The 18,182-nt window shown below is 49.7% G+C and overlaps 1 protein-coding gene across 1 annotated transcript in view; it reads left to right on the top strand.

Annotated features, from left to right (window-relative positions):
* Ankrd27 (ankyrin repeat domain 27) overlaps positions 1 to 18,182 on the top strand; it is a 46,294-nt gene that overhangs the window by 15,948 nt on the left and 12,164 nt on the right. Inside the window, exons 10-21 of the mRNA XM_051207666.1 lie at positions 721 to 842; positions 2,090 to 2,168; positions 3,325 to 3,457; positions 7,011 to 7,103; positions 8,414 to 8,541; positions 9,011 to 9,093; positions 9,867 to 9,982; positions 11,076 to 11,168; positions 13,110 to 13,307; positions 16,031 to 16,090; positions 16,211 to 16,330; positions 17,541 to 17,585. Coding sequence (XP_051063623.1) covers positions 721 to 842; positions 2,090 to 2,168; positions 3,325 to 3,457; positions 7,011 to 7,103; positions 8,414 to 8,541; positions 9,011 to 9,093; positions 9,867 to 9,982; positions 11,076 to 11,168; positions 13,110 to 13,307; positions 16,031 to 16,090; positions 16,211 to 16,330; positions 17,541 to 17,585 — 1,270 coding nt within the window. The remainder of the gene's footprint in view (positions 1 to 720; positions 843 to 2,089; positions 2,169 to 3,324; positions 3,458 to 7,010; positions 7,104 to 8,413; positions 8,542 to 9,010; positions 9,094 to 9,866; positions 9,983 to 11,075; positions 11,169 to 13,109; positions 13,308 to 16,030; positions 16,091 to 16,210; positions 16,331 to 17,540; positions 17,586 to 18,182) is intronic.

The raw sequence follows: 18,182 nt of genomic DNA, 5'->3' as shown, positions 1-18,182 counted from the left end.
AAATATTTCTCCTTCTCGTTAATTTTATTTTAATGAGTCTGAGGGGTTGGCCTGCATGTGCACAGTGCCCTTGGAGGCCAGGAGGGGGCATTGGAGCACCTGGGATTAGAGTTATAGCCAGCAATGAGCCGCCTTGTGGGTGCTGGGAATCAAATCTGGGTTCTCTGCAAGAGCTGCCAGAGCTCTTAGCCTCTGAGCCAACTCTCCAGCCCCGCACTGTTTTTTAAATTTTATCGTTTGAATTATGTGCATAAATTCTCTCTGTGTAGGTGTGTGTATATGAGTGCAGGTGCCCTCAGAGGCCAGAGGAGTTGGATCTGCTTAGAGCTGGGAGTCACAGGGGGCTGTAAGCTCACTGTAGGTGCTGGAGATCAAACTCAACTGCAAGAACATTAAATGCTCCTAACCTCTGAGCCGTCTCCAGCATATACTTTTTGAGACAGCAGCTCCTTGTATAACCCAGGAACTCTTGAACTGACTTTGTAGCCTAGGCTAGCCTCTTCCTGCTTCAGCCTCCTGAGTACTTTTCCAAATTTCTAGGGAAGCTCTGTCATCCACGTGCCTGAGTGGAACGCCGCCCACCTGGGTTAAAAGTACCTCTCGGTCTGTTTTTTTGGTCATTCCTCGAGGTTGTAAGAAATGTCTAAGCAGGCATATGACTAGGCTAAGAACAGTAGGGTCCTCTGCCGTGGCCTGCAGCTTCCATTTTCCAAATCACAGCTTCAACATCCCTCGTGCAAAGAGAGAGCTGGGCCAGCTGAACAAGTGTGCGTCCCCACAGCAGAAGCTGCTGTGCCTGCGGAAGGTGGTGCAGCTCATGACCCAGTCCCCCAGCCAGAGAGGTCGGTGCTGGGGAGGGGCTGGGCGGGAGGAGGCAGCCTATGCTCACAGGCAGATACAAAAGTTCCTGTAGGAAGATCACTACAAAGGGGCCGGGCTGCATAGGGAGTAGAGAACAGGCCCTCAGGCAGGATCCGCTTAGCAGATCCAGAGACAGGAAAGCAGCTGCTTCCATTGCGCCAGGCTTGGCGGTTCAGCTGCCTGCTAGGCTGTCTTACCTCATTTTATATTAAATGAATGAATGAATGAATGAATGAATGAATGAATGAATTCCGGGGTAAAATACAAAACGGGGGTTGGAGGTTGTTACTCAGTAGTTAAGCTCTTGCTGGTTGCGCCCTCTCCACCCACGTTCCAACACAGCACTGCTAAAGAGAAAAGCTAAGACAAAGGAAGTGGAGAAAAATTTAGTATATAGTTGAAGAACAAGTTCCAAAGAGTCATGACAGGGGTAAGCCAGCAAAGTGCACGGTGTGCTCCCAGCAGCAGCGAGGGAGAGGGTGGGGGTGAGCGGGACCCCCGTCTGCGGTGATAGCTTCATAGACCGTCTCCAAACGTAGATTGCCAGAAAGGACACTGAGTGGCAGAGGTGGCCAGGACATTCGTGGTCTGTTCTTTTTTGTGCCGTTTGGCTTTTACATATTGATTTGGTTAGGTTTTGGTGGTGGTGTTTTGAGACCGGGTCACATTATGTAACCTGGGCTGGCTTCAGCTCACCCACTGTTGGGATTATGTGTACGCCACCTCACACAGCTTTCCCCTTTTAATTAATTAAGTACGTTTTGGACTTTATCGAGACAGGGTTCCTCTGTGTAGCCCTGGCTGCCCTGGAACTCATTCTGTAGACCAGGCTGGCCTCGAACTCAGAGTTCTACCTGCCTCTGCCTCCCGAGTGCTGGGATTAAAGGTGTGGGCCACCAAGGCCTCAGCTTTCTCTGTATTTTCCAGGACAGGCTCTCACTGTGTAGTCCTGGCTGGCCTGGAACTCACTATTTAGCCCAGAGGGGCCTTGAACCCCTGTTGTCTTAGACTCCCAAACACTGGGATGACTGGCCTATGCCAGCTGCACAACATTCTTCTCTCCCCTTCGTGTGATATCAGTTCAGGACACTGTCAAGGAAGCTGCAGTGTTTTCTGCCTGGCGTGTGGTTGTACTGGAGTGTGCTTTTGTGCCTTGGCTGGTGGAGGAGGGTTTAGCAGTGGTCCTTCCGATTGTGTCTCATGGCGGCTGTGGACCTTTCCCTTGCAGTGAATTTGGAGACCATGTGTGCCGACGATCTTCTCTCAGTCCTGTTGTATCTGCTTGTGAAAACAGAGATCCCTAACTGGTAATATTTTGTTGTTGTCAAAATTCTGTTTCCTTAAGTTCTTGAGATGGGGCCTCTCTTGTAGCTCAGGGTGGCCTCCAACTCCTGATCTTCCTGCCTCGGCCTCTGAGTTCTGGGATTGCAGGAGTGATCAAGTGATCCATTCTGCCTAGCATAAAATACTTTAAAATCTGGCTGCTCTGTGCGTTCTGTTTTGGGGGGGGGGGTGACTCCAAGCAAAGCTGCCTTTAATGATGTGTCTCTTCAGGGAACATGCTGTCCCTGGTCTCCATCCTTCAGGGGTGGCTCCCCTTCAATGGATAGATGGGGAAACTGAGGCCTGGAAAGCTTCTGCGAAGTATGTGGCTAGTTCATTCCTGAGCAGGAAGCAAACAGTAACTTTTTCTTCCACAGGAAACCATAATTCACACTACAACCATTAGATTTCTCGCTAGGTGTGGGTGGTGCCCCCGCCCCTGAATCCCAGCACTCAGGAGGCAGAGGCAGGCGTTCTCTGAGAGGATAGCAAATTACAGGACAACCAGGGCTACATAGTGAAAACTTCTCTTCAACCCCCCCCCAACCCAAAACCCCAGTAATCAGCTGTCTTAGTCCCTGTTCTGTTGGCCATGAGGGGACATCACAGCCAAGGCAACTTACAGAAGGAAGCATTTAACTAGAGACTGACTGACAATTTCAGAGGGCCAGTTAATGATCATCATGGCTGCGAGCATAGTGACGGGCAGGCAGGCAGGCAGGATGCTGGAGCAATAGTTGAGAGCTCATGTCAGGTAAGCTTCAGGCATAGAAGGAGGGGGAAGGAGAGGGAGAGGAGAGGGAAGGAGAGGGGAGGGGAGGGAGAGGAGAGGGGAGGGAGAGGCCCATCTGATTACACACGGCCACACCTCCTAATCCCTCCCAAACAGTTCCATTAACCGGAGACCAGGCATTCAAACATGTACCACATCAGCTTTCTAATAGCCAGCCTTTCAAGTAGGTTTTCCTGTCCTAATTGTACACACATCTGCACTGGGATTGAGGGCTAGCAGACATTATACCCCCACCCCTACCCAAGTGAATAGACTTGATGGAGATCATTAAGCGTCCATCTAAGTCAATAATGTTTTTTAAAGTGTTAGTTATGAAATGATAACCCGCCTTTTCTTCTTTTGGGCAGGATGGCAAATTTGAGTTACATCAAAAACTTCAGATTTAGCAGCTCGGCCAAAGATGAGCTGGGATACTGCCTGACCTCGGTTGAGGCTGCCATCGAGTATATCCGGCAAGGAAGCCTCTCTGCGAAGCCGCCTGTAAGGTCTCCCCGCTAACCCGCCCTTCCTCTGTGGCCGTCGGGGAACCATTGACAGCATTACAGAGAGCTGGGGTTGAGGGGATTGGATGGGAGTTCCTTCATGCTCTCCCAAGACTGGAACCTCAGCAGCCTAACGGTTACGAGGCTTGAGAACTACTCGAGTAACTGGTCGTTAAGCCCCTAATCGATTGTGACGGCTGCTGGGCTAACAGTGGGATTTATACTGTCGATACCCTGCCTCATTAACCCTGTCATCTGAAGAAGCAACGCGTGGTGGGAAAGGAAACCAGATATGGCAAATCTGGATGTTGTGGGGGTGATAGGCCAGGAATGATAATTGATGTGTGCAATTTGCGGACTCGGTGGCCTTCTTATTGCTGCCTTGGCTGGTTGATGAGCTTTGGTGAGAGAGAGCGGTGTCGTTCCTATGTACATTACGAGAGTCTTAAGCCAAGATGCCACTGCTGGCCTGTTTTACTACATGGTGACAGATAAATGGTAAAACTTGTAGTACGCAGGAACATCTCCAAGCTGAAGTCAGTAAGGTGAACAGGCATGGTGGTGCATGGCCGTAATCCCAGTACGTAGGAAACTGAGGCAGGGGGATTGCAGTGAGTCTGAGGCTGGCCTGGTCACATGCTGAGTCCTGTGTCAGCAGGGACTGTGCTGTGAGACAAGCGAAGAGGACAGTGAGTTTGAGTTCAGCCTGAGCTACATATAGTAAGACCCTACATCAAATAAATAAATAAATATTTTAAAAGTGCACACAGTCCCCTGGGCATTGAGCAAGTCAGGCCTGGCAGACGAGTTGCATATTAACCTCGCTTGGCCCGTGGACTCAGCTGGTACTGTGGTGTCCTTGACCTTTGTGGCACCACATGGGACACGATCTGTAAGGATAGGCTCAGCTTTTCCTGCAGCCTGGCTTTTGGGTCATGGAGTTTGAGTAGGAACGTGTGAAGGCGACAGTCATGTAGAGGTGCCGGTTCCCTGGGGAGAGAGCCCAAGTGTACCCTCCACGCGGCAGGTGAGGCTTCTACATATCCGTCAGTTGAACTGGTTCCACTCTGAGCTCCGTGTAACTTGGCTTCACAGAAGTTTCCTATCCAGAGTGTTGTGAAACTTGAGCTGGCCACAGACATCCCTAGGATGTTCAAAAATGGAGACTTCAGCTTTCCAAAAACAAGTAACTACAGCGCTGGCACCAGGATCAAGAACCTCGAAAGAAACATACCCCTCCCCTACTTTGCTTTTAAAAGTTTTATTCACGTGTCTGTGTATGTGTTGCAGCCCTGGAGAGGCAGAAGAGGGCGCTGGACCCCCTGGAGTTACAGGCTCTTGGGAGCCACATGATGTGGGTGCTGGGAACCAAAACGGGTCCTCAGGGAGAACAACACTGCTCTTAACCACTGAGCCGTCCGTCTCTCCAGCCCTCTATGTTTGCATTTTTTCATTTATTCCCCTGCCTCTTTTTTCCCACACTCCTGGTCTGCTTTGCTTTATCTTTTTGTTTTGGGGAAGGTAAGGCTGGGGAAGCCCTTGCTTCTGGAGGTCAGATCTCTCGGCTTAGGCTGGACTGACCTGGAGCTCCCAGTCCTCCTGCTGGGATGACTGCATGCATCTGCATACCTGGCTCTGAGCTCCTAATAACAGTATCTGCTCATTTCCCGTGAGCCTCTGGGTGGTACTGCTTCTCCGAGCGTGTGTTCTTCCTTCCTTCCTTGTAGATGTAGCCCTGGGAGCCCCACCTTCCAGCACTGCTCTCAAGAGGCACCCCAGACTTGAGAAGAGAGCCGGCCCTGTTTCCCCTGCTGTACAGCGCCTTTGCTGTTTCCCTGGCCCTAAGCTACTCAGCTGTCCGTCACTGGACAAAGCAGATTGCTGAGGCTTTATATAGCATGAGGCAGCTGGGGACAGAAACGCCTCCTCCTGAGGTCACGTTAGTTAGTCCTCCTTGGAGGTGGGCAGACATGAGGGATGATGCTTGCGAGGGAACTGTTGGCTTCATCCACAGCCTAGTCAGAACCTTGTAAAGAAAGAACTTTGTTCCCCCATGCTGTCAGGAGCCTGTGAGTTTCCAACATCACCTGTCTGGGGAAAAAAAAAAATGCCCTTCACCTCCCATCAACACTCCTTGTGAAGGAGTTAGGTTGTCATTGTACCATTTGGTTCCAGGGGCCCAAGTGAGCATGGAAGCATTGTGTGTGGTAGGAGTGATTTTGTAAAACGGGCATATGACTGGGGGTGTGGCTCAGTGGTGGAGCCCCTGCCTAGAATCCCCCAGTGAGGGGCTGGGGGTGTGGCTCAGTGGTAGAGCCCCTGCCTAGAGTCCCCCAGTTAGGGCTGTGGGTGAGACTCAGTGTTGATCACTTTGCTTCAAATTCTGCAGTGAGAGGTTGGGGTCATTTCTCTGTGACAGGCCTTTAGCTAGCACAAGGCTCCCGGCACTGCAAAACAAAGCAATGAAACAGAACATACAGTTTTAGCCATCATAACGGTCAGGTAGTAACAGTAACCAATAACTATAAATGATATAAATGATAAAGTATAAATTTCTAGAATTTTTTTTAGGTTTTATTATTATTTTTGTTTTTTAAGACAGGGTTTCTCTGTGTAGACCTAGCTATCCTGGAATTCACTCTGTAGACCAGGCTGGCCTTGAACTCACAGAGATCCACTCACTCTGCCTCATGAGTGCTGGGATTAAAGGTGTGTACCACCACTGCCCAGCTAGATTTTATTATTTATTTATTTATTTATTTATTTTGTGTGTGTGTGTGTGTGTGTGTGTGTGTGTGTGTATGTATGCGTGCATGCATGCATGTAAGTGCCTGTGGAGGCCAGAAGAGGGTGTCAGATTCCCTGCCACTGGATTTACAGGCAGTTGTGAGCCACCCAATATGGGTGCTGGGAACTGAGCTCGGGTCCTCTGGAAGAGCAGCAAGCATTCTTAACCACTGAGCATCTCCTGAGCCCCAAATTTCTAGATATTTGTTGTTCAGACAAAAATTACCTTTGATAGGATGATCTGAATATGTTGGTTTTCGCAGATCCTTGAAATGCAGTGAGTGATTGGAAGGCGAGGGCTCTGTTGGGAATTCCCATGTCTTCCTAGATTTCCTGCCAGTCAATTGGACTGATGTTTTCACCAGCTAATTCACAAAACAAGGGAGTAGAAGCTAGTATGGCAGGTGGTACTGTTCACAGCCCTGGTTAAAGCGGCAGTGTCAGGCTATTCGGTCATTAAGAGGGAAGCCTGCGAGGGGCGGAGGCCAGGGCAAGCCAGGCTTCGGTGATGGCATGTACTTGGCACATTCCACTCCTGTATATGACTTTCTTCACCCTGCAGTCTTGCAGGCCAGCATCTTCAGAGCTCATTTCCCAGGGTTCCCACTCTACGCTGAGATGAATCTATCCGCACACTTCATCTCGGGGAGCAGATCTGGGTGGGGAGAGCCTCGGAAGACCACTCGGGTTGAATGACAGGGCTTGTGTCTGGGCCCTCGATGGGGAGGGTCTGTGACAGTATCTGTGATGTGTGATGACCACAGGACGCCGAGGGATTTGGTGACAGGCTGTTTCTCAAGCAGAGGATGAACTTACTGTCCCAGATGACGTCATCACCCATTGACTGCCTGTTTAAGGTAAGACAAGGGGATGTCTTTGAAGTTAAAAGTGCGGGAACATTGTTCCATCTTTGAGGGTCTGTAGGAGTCCCAGGGAGGTTCATCTGTGTTCTGTCTGGGAGGGCGGCAGGAAGACCGCATGTTTTCCCCAAACATACGCTGTACGGGTACCCACTGCAGAACACGCGGGGGCTGCCTCTCCTCAGAACCTTTGCCCATCAGTCAAGGCCAGCTCAGTGGGACCTCTCCCTGGTACCTGACAGAGCTGATACCTCTCTGGGACCCAGGCACCAGTGTTCTTGTGGTGGGCAGTGAGGCTCTGTCTGTCTGTCTGTCAGTTCCTCTCTCCTACTTCCTTCATTGATGCTGGAAATTGAACCTAAGACCAAGCACTGTGCCGCTGTGCCACAGTCCATCCCCTTACCGGGGGTTTCCATAGTTCGGCCACGCCCTCAGTCCCTGGTGCTTTGAGAGTGTCTGTCTACCTATTCAGCCCACGCTGAACTTAAACTTAGGGTTCTCCTGCCTCTGCCTCCTGAGTGCTAGGGTTAAAGGTGTGTGTCACCCGCACAGCCCAGGCTTTTGCTAATGAGGTATCAAAAGCCACACTGGGTTCTAAGATGGACTTCAGGCCTCTTCTTAGTGCGTTGGAAATTTTGTTAGGTTGGTTTTTTTTGTTTGTTTTTTTTTTTTAAGTGTGACTTTGCATTTATAGGAACAGTAATAAATGTGAAAGCTGTCCTGAAGCTGCCACCCAGGCTGGTCTCATTTCGGTCGCCAACCCAGTGTCTGCATCTGCCCAGACAGGCTTGACACCAGTCCCAGAGGACAAACCATTTCAGTGTAATCTCAGATAAGCCTTTAATCCCAGCACTCAGGAGGCAGAGCAGATGGAGCTCTGTGAGTTCAAGGCCAGCCTGGCCTACAGAGCGAGTTCCAGGACAGCCAGGGCCACAGAGAGAAACCCTGTCTTGAAAACCAATCCAAACAAAGGAGTTCAAAGATAGCCTGGGCTACAGAACAGGACCTATTTCAATAACAAAATAAACCAGGCTTGGTGATCCAGGCTTGTCATCCCAGCTACTCAGGAGGCTTGCAAATTCTAGGCCAGCTTGGTACAGAGTGAGTTCAAGGCCAGCATAAGCAACTTAGTGAGGCCCTGCCTAAGTAGAAGAGGGACTCTGTGGTGGAGTGCTTTCCACATGTGTGTGATGTCCTGGGTCCAGTCACAAGTACAGCTAAATCAAACCAAAACCAGACCTGCAGAACCATTCCTCAGAGAGCGAATGATCTCTGGACATTGATGGTATTTGGGATGCCACCTTTAGCACATCGCGTCTGGTAACCAAAGAGAAGTGGAGAGACTTCTGAGCCAAGATGACCAGGACAAAGATGCCATGCAGAAGATGTGCCACCCCCTTTGTTCCTGCGAGGACTGTGAGAAACTGGTCTCTGGGTAAGAGGGGCCTCGGAGGCACAGAGAGCCCGGGGGAGGGTTCGAGGGCTGAAGAGCCTCTTCCCATTGTTCCTTGGTTGTCAGCCATGTCATGAGTGCAGGGTGACACACACCTGCCTCTTTACTTCCTCAGCACAGGTCCTGCCTGGGCCTCACAAGGGGTTTTAGGAACGGGAGGGGTGAGTGCCAGTTTCTTCTAGTACCATCTTTAGTTTTTCCCATTATGCTCAGTGGGTGATTTTGCCGTTTCCAGGCCTAAGGGGTCAGTGGGGATGGACAGCAGAGCTGCAGGTCTCAGATCCTCACCCTATGGGAGAGTGAGAGGTCCCTCTGCCTGGCCCTTTAACAGTGGGGAAGGGTCTCATCTTGCGTGGTGTCCAATTTGACATTGCCTTGTACAGCCGGGCAGGGAGGGACTTTGCCATGCCTTCCTCTGTTGTTATTTTTCTACCTCTTCTTTCTGTTTCAGGAGGCTGAACGACCCATCAGTTGTCACTCCTTTCTCCAGAGATGACAGGGGTCAAACACCGCTCCATGTGGCTGCCCTCTGTGGTATGTGGCCTTGGGCTGGCTTCTGTGAATTACTGAAACAAAAGGATGGTTGGTAAACAGTGGGGGTGGGGGGTGGGGGCCCACCGGGTGGGGTACTGGCAGGGGCTGTGTTGTGGGTGCGTCCCACGGGGCAGGGAAGACTGACAAGTGTCTTCTGGGACTTGTTAGCCAGGCTGGACGAGCGCTCATGTGTCGATCCAGGCTATGAGACTCTACTGGCCAGTGAGGACAGGCTGGAATGACTGCTTAGATGGTCTCAGAGTTGTGGTTTGGGTCTCACGTGTCTGTCTTTAAAGACAACATTGAGCCAGGTGTCGTGTCTGTCTTTAAAGACAACATTGAGCCAGGTGTGATGGTGTAGACCTGTAATCTCAGCCACTCAGGAAGCTGAGGCAGGACGATTATGAGTTCAAGGCCAGTTTGGGCTATTTAGTGAGGCTCTATCCCAAAACTAGGGGACTGGAGTACAAGTGTTGGCGGGAATCGAACCTGAGTCCTCTGGAAGAGCAGCCAGTGCTCTTAACCACAGGGCCATCTCTCTAGCTCCTAGCCCATTGCCGTTTGCTGTTGAAGTAGACTTGGTGTGATCCCTTTGTAGGGCATCTCACAGTGATTCAAGTTTTAGTGCCTGACTTAATGTCAGGTCTGGTTCCTGACCAGCTGGGAACATGTCTCCTGGTGGGTGTCCTGCCAGGGCCATTGAGAGAGAGGAAGTATTGTCGCCAGAAGCCGCCCTGCTTCCTCCACCGGTGAGAGGTCCTTCTGCTCTGCAGGTCAGGCAACCCTCATTGACTTCCTGGTCTCCAAAGGTGCCATAGTGAACGCCACGGACTATCATGGGTCTACTCCCCTCCATCTGGCATGCCAGAAGGGCTTCCAAAGTGTGACGGTGAGCAGCAGGGTTGTGTGTAGCATCGCTCAACTGACTGTTCTGCATAAGAGACTTCATTGCTGTGCCAGGCACAAGGAACCTGGAGGCCAGGTCACCTCCCTGGAGATGGGTTGAGATGGGAAACTTCCCAATCATCTCAGGGAGGGGAGGGGAAGGTTCTAGATATTTTTCTTTAAACACTGTTGTGACAGGAAGCAGCGACATGTCCTAATTTATGTGTGTATTACGTATGTATGCATACGTGTGAGCCACAGTGAATTTGTGGAGGTCAAAGGACAATTTGTTAGAATGTGTTCTCTCCTTCCACCATGTGGGTCCCAGGGATTGAACTTGGGTTGTCAGGCTTGGTGGCCAGTGCTTTTATCTGCTTAGTCATTTTGCCAGCCTGCAATGGCATTTTGATTTGGTTTGGTTTGGTTTGGCTTGGTTTGTTTTGTTTTGTTTTTGTTTGGTTTTGTTTTTCTAGACAGGGTTTCTCTGTGAAACAGTCCTGGCTGTCCTGGAACTCACTCTGTAGACCAAGCTGACCTCGAACTCACAGAGATCCGCCAGCCTCTGCCTCCCGCATGTTGGGATTAAAGGCATGCGCCACCACTGGTGGGCTCAATTGTATTGTTTTAGTAGAGGTATTAAATAGGTTGAGGATCCTGCACCATAATGCTGGGGTGTTTTGGATTTTGGATCCTTCAGGATTTTGGAATACCGGGCACTTGGCCTAAATGTAATTTTGTGTAATGTTCTAAGTATCTTAGTGTTTCTCTGCTTTGGCCAGTGTCACATGCCATGGGTAACATGAACCTGGTATGGAATTTTCTACCTGGGTTATGTCAAAAGCTCAACTCTTTCCAGGTTTGGGGAGCCAGGGGTGCATCTCAGTGTGGAAGCATTAATAGCATGGGTGGGAGCCTGGGCTTCTCCCCTAATGCTGCAAAAAAGAAAGAAGATAATATTTCGGATTTAGAGCCACACATGCACAGCCTGTGCAGTGTTTAAGATGTGAGCACGGCCCCACCCTGGAAGGACAGGCTTGTGATGCTGTGATGCTCCGTGCTCCTTCTTGGGCTCAGCTCTGTCTTCTCTCCTCTGCCAGCTGCTGCTGCTGCACTACAAAGCCAGCACTGAGGTGCAGGACAACAACGGCAACATCCCGCTGCACCTGGCCTGCGCCTACGGGCACGAAGATGTAAGTGGCGCCTGCTGCAGGCAACTCCTGCTTGGCATGTTTCTCACCTGTGGAGAATTACTTAGTTAGACGAGGCCAGGGCTGCTGTTTGTGTTGGTAATTATTAGAACGTTGGTGTGTAATCTTTGAAACTTTATTCGCGTTTTCTCATCGTGTATGTGCATGATGGGATGGATGCTACGGCACGGGTGAAGGTCAGAGAATGACAGCTGTGTGGCTTGTCTCCTCTCCTCCTGCCATGTCCTCGTTTGGGTTTCTGCTGCTGTGATGAACACCGTGACCACACACAACCTGGGCAGGGGAGCGTTTATTTCACCCTGCAGGACACAGTCTGGCATGAAGGGAAGTCAGGCCAGGAACTCAGAGGCAGGAGTTGATGCAGAGGCCGTGGATGGGTGCTGCCTACTGACCTGCTCCCCATGGCTTGCTCGGCCGCTTGCTTATACGGCCCAGGACCACCTGCCCAGGGGTGGCATGGTGCACAATGGGGGTTACCACATCAATCACTAACTGAGAAAATGCTGCAAGGCTTGCCTACAGGCCAACATGATAGAGGCATTTTCACAATTGAGGTTACCTTTTTCCAGAATACTCTAGTTTGTCAAGCTGATACACATTTACAGGGGTTCTGGGATAGAACTCAGGCTGTATAGTAAGTACACTACCTATGAGCCATCTGCTGGCCCCGTAATCTAAAACAACTTTTCTTTTTTTCCTAGACAGGGCTCTGTGTAGCCCTGGAACTAGCTCTGTAGACCAGGCTGGCCTCAGACTCATAGAGATCCGCCTGCCTCTGCCTCCTGAGTGCTATGATTAACGGCGAGCTCCACCACTGCCTGGCATTATATTAAGAAATCTAAGAGTGAATTGTCCATGATCTCACCCTGAAGTTAAATAATTTTTACTCATCCACACTACCATCTGGCTCTCTATCATCTGGATCTTAACTGTGTTTACATCCAAACTTTACATTTTATCCTAGCATCTAGGAACTCTGTGGTTTCTTCCTCTACTTTACTATGTATATCCTTGTCGTGTACTTCCCTTCCATTTCCAGAGTTATACAAAGAGGTACACCTGTATCCTGGGTACAGCCCAGGATAGCACTGAACTCCTAGACCTCCTGTGTGGTCTGTTCAGTGAGTAGTGGGGTCAGAGGTGTAGGTTCACCACAGATGTCTTGTAGAAAATCTGAATCATATCTAATGTTATGTGCTTTGTATCTGCTTATATAACTGCTCCTTGTAGGAAGAAAAGGTGTTTCAAGTTACAGCTGGCCATCACCCATCTGTATAAAACCTTCTTGGTAAATGCTTGCCCAGCCCCTATTTTGGGATTCATTTTGGATGATTCTGCAGTCCACTATACAATTTAATTTTCTTCTCCAAAAGCAATACAGAGAAACCCTGTCTCGAGAAAAACAAAAACAAAAAAATGATAAAAATTCATTTTCTTAAAGGTTTTTCCAATATGCGTAATTAATTTGCAGTAGTCCACCTTTGTTTTCCAAGTTTGAAAACTAATTTTATTATGTTTTAGATTGTTTTGAGACAGCCCATCCCTGTCTGGCATCCACGCTAGTCTCAGACCCCTTCAGCTTTCCAAACACTGGGATTATAAGCAAGGCTACTCACTTCTTATTAGTTGACAACTGGTGATTTCTTGTTTTGCTTGTTATTGGGAATTTCCCCCAAGGCATCCTTGCATGCTAGACTAGAAGACAAAGATTATATCACCAAGCGATGCCCCCAGCCCCTCACTGGGGGATTCTAGGCAGGGGCTCTACCACTGAGCCACACCCCAGCCCCTCACTGGGGGATTCTAGGCAGGGGCTCTACCACTGTATTTTTGTCTTTGTGAGTGAAGCTTTGGTTGGTGGCACTGACGTTGCCCTAGGCTTTCCTTCTGTCAGAGAACGATGATTTTGCTGTGTCCTTGCAGTGTGTGAAGGCTCTGGTCTACTATGATGCCCAGACCTGCAGATTGGATATTGGGAACGAGAAAGGAGACACAGCCCTGCACATTGCTGCACGCTGGGGTTACCAGGGTATCATAGAGACGCTGCTGCAGAATGGAGCCCCCACAGAGATCCAGAACAGACTGAAAGAAACACCACTCAAGTGTGCACTGAACTCAAAGGTAGCTCTTTCCATCTCTGAGCAGCCATGTGACTATAAAAACATAACTAAAATCCGCTTACAGACTGACCTTACTGAGAAAATGTACGCTAGCATCCAAGGACAGAACTCGGTGTTGTAATTTAATAAAAGTGGCGTGAGAGAGAAAAGAAAGGCACAGTGTGGCAGGGTTCAAGCAGAGGGGCTTTTATTAGGGGAAGGGACCATAAAAGGGGGAAGGGGACAGACTGGCCTCTGGGGACAGGCGCAGCAGGAGAGAAGACAGAGGGGCAGAGAAAAGGAGAGAGAGAGACAGGGAGACAGACAGAGAGGGAGGACGGGAGGTGGGCAGGGCCCTTTTGAAAGGAATGTAGGGCGTACCCCGTCAGGACCGCAAAGACAGACAGTCCAGGTGCCTGATACTAACACTCGGCCTCCATCCTTTTGCTGTATTTGGGCCCCCATGTAATGGGTTTTCCTGATTGATAAGAGTTTTCGGTTTTGTTAGCAGTTTCTCTCAGTGCGGTCCTTATGAACTGCTTCCAGCAGAGTCCGCTCCAGCCTCTGAGCCGCTGGGCCAGTACCAGCCAATGGCCCTGTGTGTGACTGGGACAGGGGTGGCCGCTGTGAAGGGCAGTGAAGCAAATGCAGAGACAAGCGCCGTTTTCTCTTCATCTCTGCTTCTAGAAACTTCATTTTAATTTGGCCCAGACTTGAACGACTGAGCTGATAAGTTAGAGAGTGAATCTCGTTATTTAGCCCAGGCTAGCCTTGAACTCACATCCTTCTGCCTCAGCCCTGAGTGCTGGGGTTACCGTGTCTGTAGGCTTGGTCTCTTGAGGGAGAGGAGGATGTCCTGGGTTTCCCATCTGTCCAAGGGTATGGAGGGTTTACAGGACACAAGACATGGTTTCTTTCTTTCTTTCTAAAAAAATAATTTGTTTCTGTTTTTTGAGACAGGGTTTCTCTGTGTAACAGACCTGGCTGTCCTGGACCTAGCTCTGTAGACCAGGCTGGCCGCAAATTCACAGAGATCCCCATATCTGCCTCCTAAGTGCTGGGATTAAAGGTGTGCACTATCACTGCCCAGCTTTTATTTTTAGTTTTTAAATGGAAGACTTTTTTTTTTTTTTTTTTTTTTTTTTTTTCAGGACAGGGTTCCTCTGTGTAAAAGTCCTGGCTGTCCTAGAAATTACTTTGTAAACCAGGCTGACCTCAAACTCCAGAGATTAAAGGCGTGTGCTACCATCATCTGGAGGAAGATACATCCTTTAAAAATTAACTTATTTTTAGATGTATGTGCATTGTATTCTTGGGACCAGATAAATACATCAGACCCCCTGGGACTAGAGGTACAGGCCCCTGTGAGCCACCCATCATGGCTGCTGGAAATGGAACCCAGGTCCTTTGGAAGAGCAGTAAGGTGTTCCTAACCCCTGAGCCATCTCTCTAGCCCTATTCATTTTATTTTAAATTATGTGTATGCGTGCCTGTCTGTGTGAATGCACACATATGTGAGTGCAGAGTCCTTGCAGTCCCAAAGAGGACGTTGGATCTCCCCAGAGCTGGAGTTACAAGTGTTGTGAGCCTCCCAGCACGGGTGTTGGGGACTGAACTTGGGGCCTCATGGAAGAGCAGTTTGTATTCTTCGGCACTGAGCCGTCTCTGCAGTCCCTGTAGATTCTTGCTGTTGTCGGGCTTTCAAGCCAGCTGCAAAAGTAAATGGAATAGTAGGAAGAGAGCACCAGACTCGGGCATCCGTCCTAGTAATCGTTTTCAGTAGGATTCCTCAATCAGTCCTAAAGTTATCTACACAAGGGTGACCTGTAACAGATTATTATAGGTCTCAAATGTCTCTTCAGAAGATTGTTTTTTTTTTTTTTTTTGTTTTTTTACAAGAGGAGAAATGGTTCCTGGGGACAATTAGCAGACAGCTCCTTTGTGAAGCCCTGCACTGCCCGTATGAAAGAGATTGATGTCTGGTAGAAATAGATGCTGTCTTAAAAATCGTGGGAAAATTCTCAACAATTATTTTAAAATGTTAGCTTTTTTTTTAAAAAAAGATACCTTTTAAATTTGTGTGTGTGTGTGCATGTATGTGTGTGTATGTGTGTCTCTCTGTGTGTGCACGTATGTGTGTGACGTGTGTCTGTGTGTGTACATGTGTGCATGTGTCTGTCTGTGTATGAACACATGTGTCTGTGTGTGCATGTGTGTGCATGTGTGTCTGTATACTCACGTGTGTGACATGTGTGCCTGTCTGTGTGTGTGTGCATGTGTATCTGTGCATGTGTGTGTGCACGTGTGTTTGTCTGTATGTGCATGTATGTGTGACAAGTGTCTGTGTGTATGTGTGTGTACATGTGTGTGTGTGATGTGTGTCTGTGTATGTGTGCACATGTATGTCTGTGTGCACATATGTGTGTAACATGTATCAGTATGCATGCATGTGTGTGTGTTTGTGTGTGTACTTGTGTATGTGTATGTGTGTATGTGTGTATGCACATGTGCAATCAGAAATTCTCTCATTCTAACACATAGACACAGGGTATCAGATGCAGGTGGTCCAGCTTGGTAGCACGTGCTTTCCACCTGCTGAACCTTCACCCCAGACCCCAAAGTTAAGTCTTTTCATAGACCTAAGAGCCTCTCTATTGACCTCTGCTGGGGACAGGCAGGCAGAGGGGCCTGGGGATGCTGATGGCTTGTTCAGCCATCTCATTGGATGTCCTCATTGTCCCCTAGATTCTGTCTATCCTGGAAGCCCATCATCTCTCCTCTGAACGGAGGCCAAGGCCTTCTGAGGTAAAGTCTTTAAGTCTGTGGGGCCATGCCTGCTGGTGTCACGAGCTCAGCACCCCCCCCCCAGGTCTGATGTGTCTGTGACCATGCCTACACCCCATTGCCCATGCTGCCTTCCCACAGGTCCCTGCTCAGTCCCCTACACGCTCCGTGGATTCCATCAGCCTGGGCTCCTCCACATCCAGCTTTTCTTCTATATCGGCGAGCTTCCGGCAAGAAGAGGTCAAAAAGGACTACAGGGAGGTGAGCCTCGTACATGGGCTGACCCTGGTGTTACGCCAGCTAGTTGAAGCACTATAGGCTGGCCAGAGCTGCCCGCCAGCCTGCTTACCAGGAAGCTGGTTTGTTCTACTCCAAGGTCAATGCCATTGAGATGCGCCCAACGGCATGCCGTGTCTTCACCTCTTCTGACTCTTCTAGGCCTTTCCCCCATAGCAAGCAGTTCTTGGAATGTGTGTGTGAGAGCAAAAGTTGGGTGGGGGTGGGGTGGGGATGGGGACACAGAGACACACACAGAAGGAGCCAGGGACACAGACAGGGGCAGGACTATATTCCAAGAAAAATATACTTGTATAAAGCTCCCTGAGAGTTCTGATTTCAGTCTCTCTGAGTATGTCCTCTGTCCCCACGCCGTGAGCATCCCTGTTAAGAGGCTGGCACACATCATCCCCTACAGTCTGACCTGTACACACCTTACATTTTGTAAAAGCTGGGTTACAGTCTGTCCTTTCCCTTTCGTTCTTAGTGCTCGCTCAGTGTCCATGCAATTAATCCGTCTCATCCTTCAGCAGAGGTGTGAGCCGTGTATCCCTGTCCCATTGCTCCTCTTCACGGGTCACTGACCACCCCGGTGGTCACTGACGTTCTCCTGGTGGGGGCCTCCAGTGAGCTCCATACTGAGTCATGGGAAGGAGAGCCATGGGCCTTCAGCCCATCAGAGGCCTGAGATGGATCTTGGGAGGGTGTCTACTCTCACAGCCCCTGTCCCTAGCAAAACATGAGCGTTGAATATATGAAGAAGTGGACTGGGGTGGCTGGCTTCTTCAGAGACCTACTGCCTTGGCTCCTTGGGAGGGTGAGGCAGGAAGACCACAACCCAAGGTTTGCTGGGGCCATAGTGTGAGTTAGTGAGACGCTGTCTTGAAATTCAAAGTAAGAAGCTCACTGGGGGTTTCTCCCAGTGGCAGAGCCCTTGCCTAGAATGCATAAAGCAAGCCCTGGGTTCCGTCCCTAGTGCTCACCATCATCTCACTTCCCAGGTAATTAGCAGTTCCGGTTTATATCGCGTGGGAGGGGCCCTGTGCATTCAGGGCGTTCTAGATGATCAGCCTCGGGGATGCGTTTGAAAGGTGCTGAGCAAGAGAAGGCTACCAGGTTTTCAGAACGCTAATGTCATTCCTGTTGTTATTTTATTATTGACCGTTCCCCTGACTCATGTTTTCCTTCCATTAAGGTAGACAAGCTTCTAAGAGCAGTTGCTGATGGAGATCTAGAAATGGTGAGTCTTTTTGGAGAGCGTCTTATCACCGTGACAAAATCCCTGATGCTCATAACTGAAGAGGAAAAGGGCTCAACCCATTGTTGTAGAGACAGCATGGTGATGGGTGATGGGAACAGGAGGCGGCTACTCTTCACGGGGGTGGGGGTGGACCAGGAAGCTACGGGAACCAGAGACATCCTACACCAGGTCCAGACTCTTGAAGGCTCCACAGTCCTCAGAGTGATCTGACTAACACCCCAGCTAGTGAATGGGCATCTAAAACAGGGAGCCAAGATTAGAATCCCAGGAGAGCGTTTCCAAAGCTCTTAGTCTGAAGTGGTAGCACTCATGTTTGAGCCTCTTGCTACATGGCCTCTCTGTAAGCGCCCCATGGAAGCTTACTACTACTTTGCATGTAATCTGCATGTACTTTGTCGTGGTGATGCTAAGCTTTCCCAGGGATAGCAAGCATGACCTCTGCCTTCTAGACAGTGCCATTCTGGGAGTCAAAGTGGTGCTGGCCAGAAGCCAGACCAAGGTTCCCGAAAGGGAGTGGGGGAGCCAAACAAAGCCAGGGTTGCTTGACAGGATGTGGGCACTGGAGTCCTGGGCCGG

This window comes from Phodopus roborovskii, unplaced genomic scaffold, assembly GCF_943737965.1.
Source record: "Phodopus roborovskii unplaced genomic scaffold, PHOROB, whole genome shotgun sequence".
NCBI classification, from domain to species: domain Eukaryota; kingdom Metazoa; phylum Chordata; class Mammalia; order Rodentia; family Cricetidae; genus Phodopus; species Phodopus roborovskii.
Note: the sequence above shows the minus strand (reverse complement) of the source record. Positions and strands in the feature narration are given on the sequence as shown.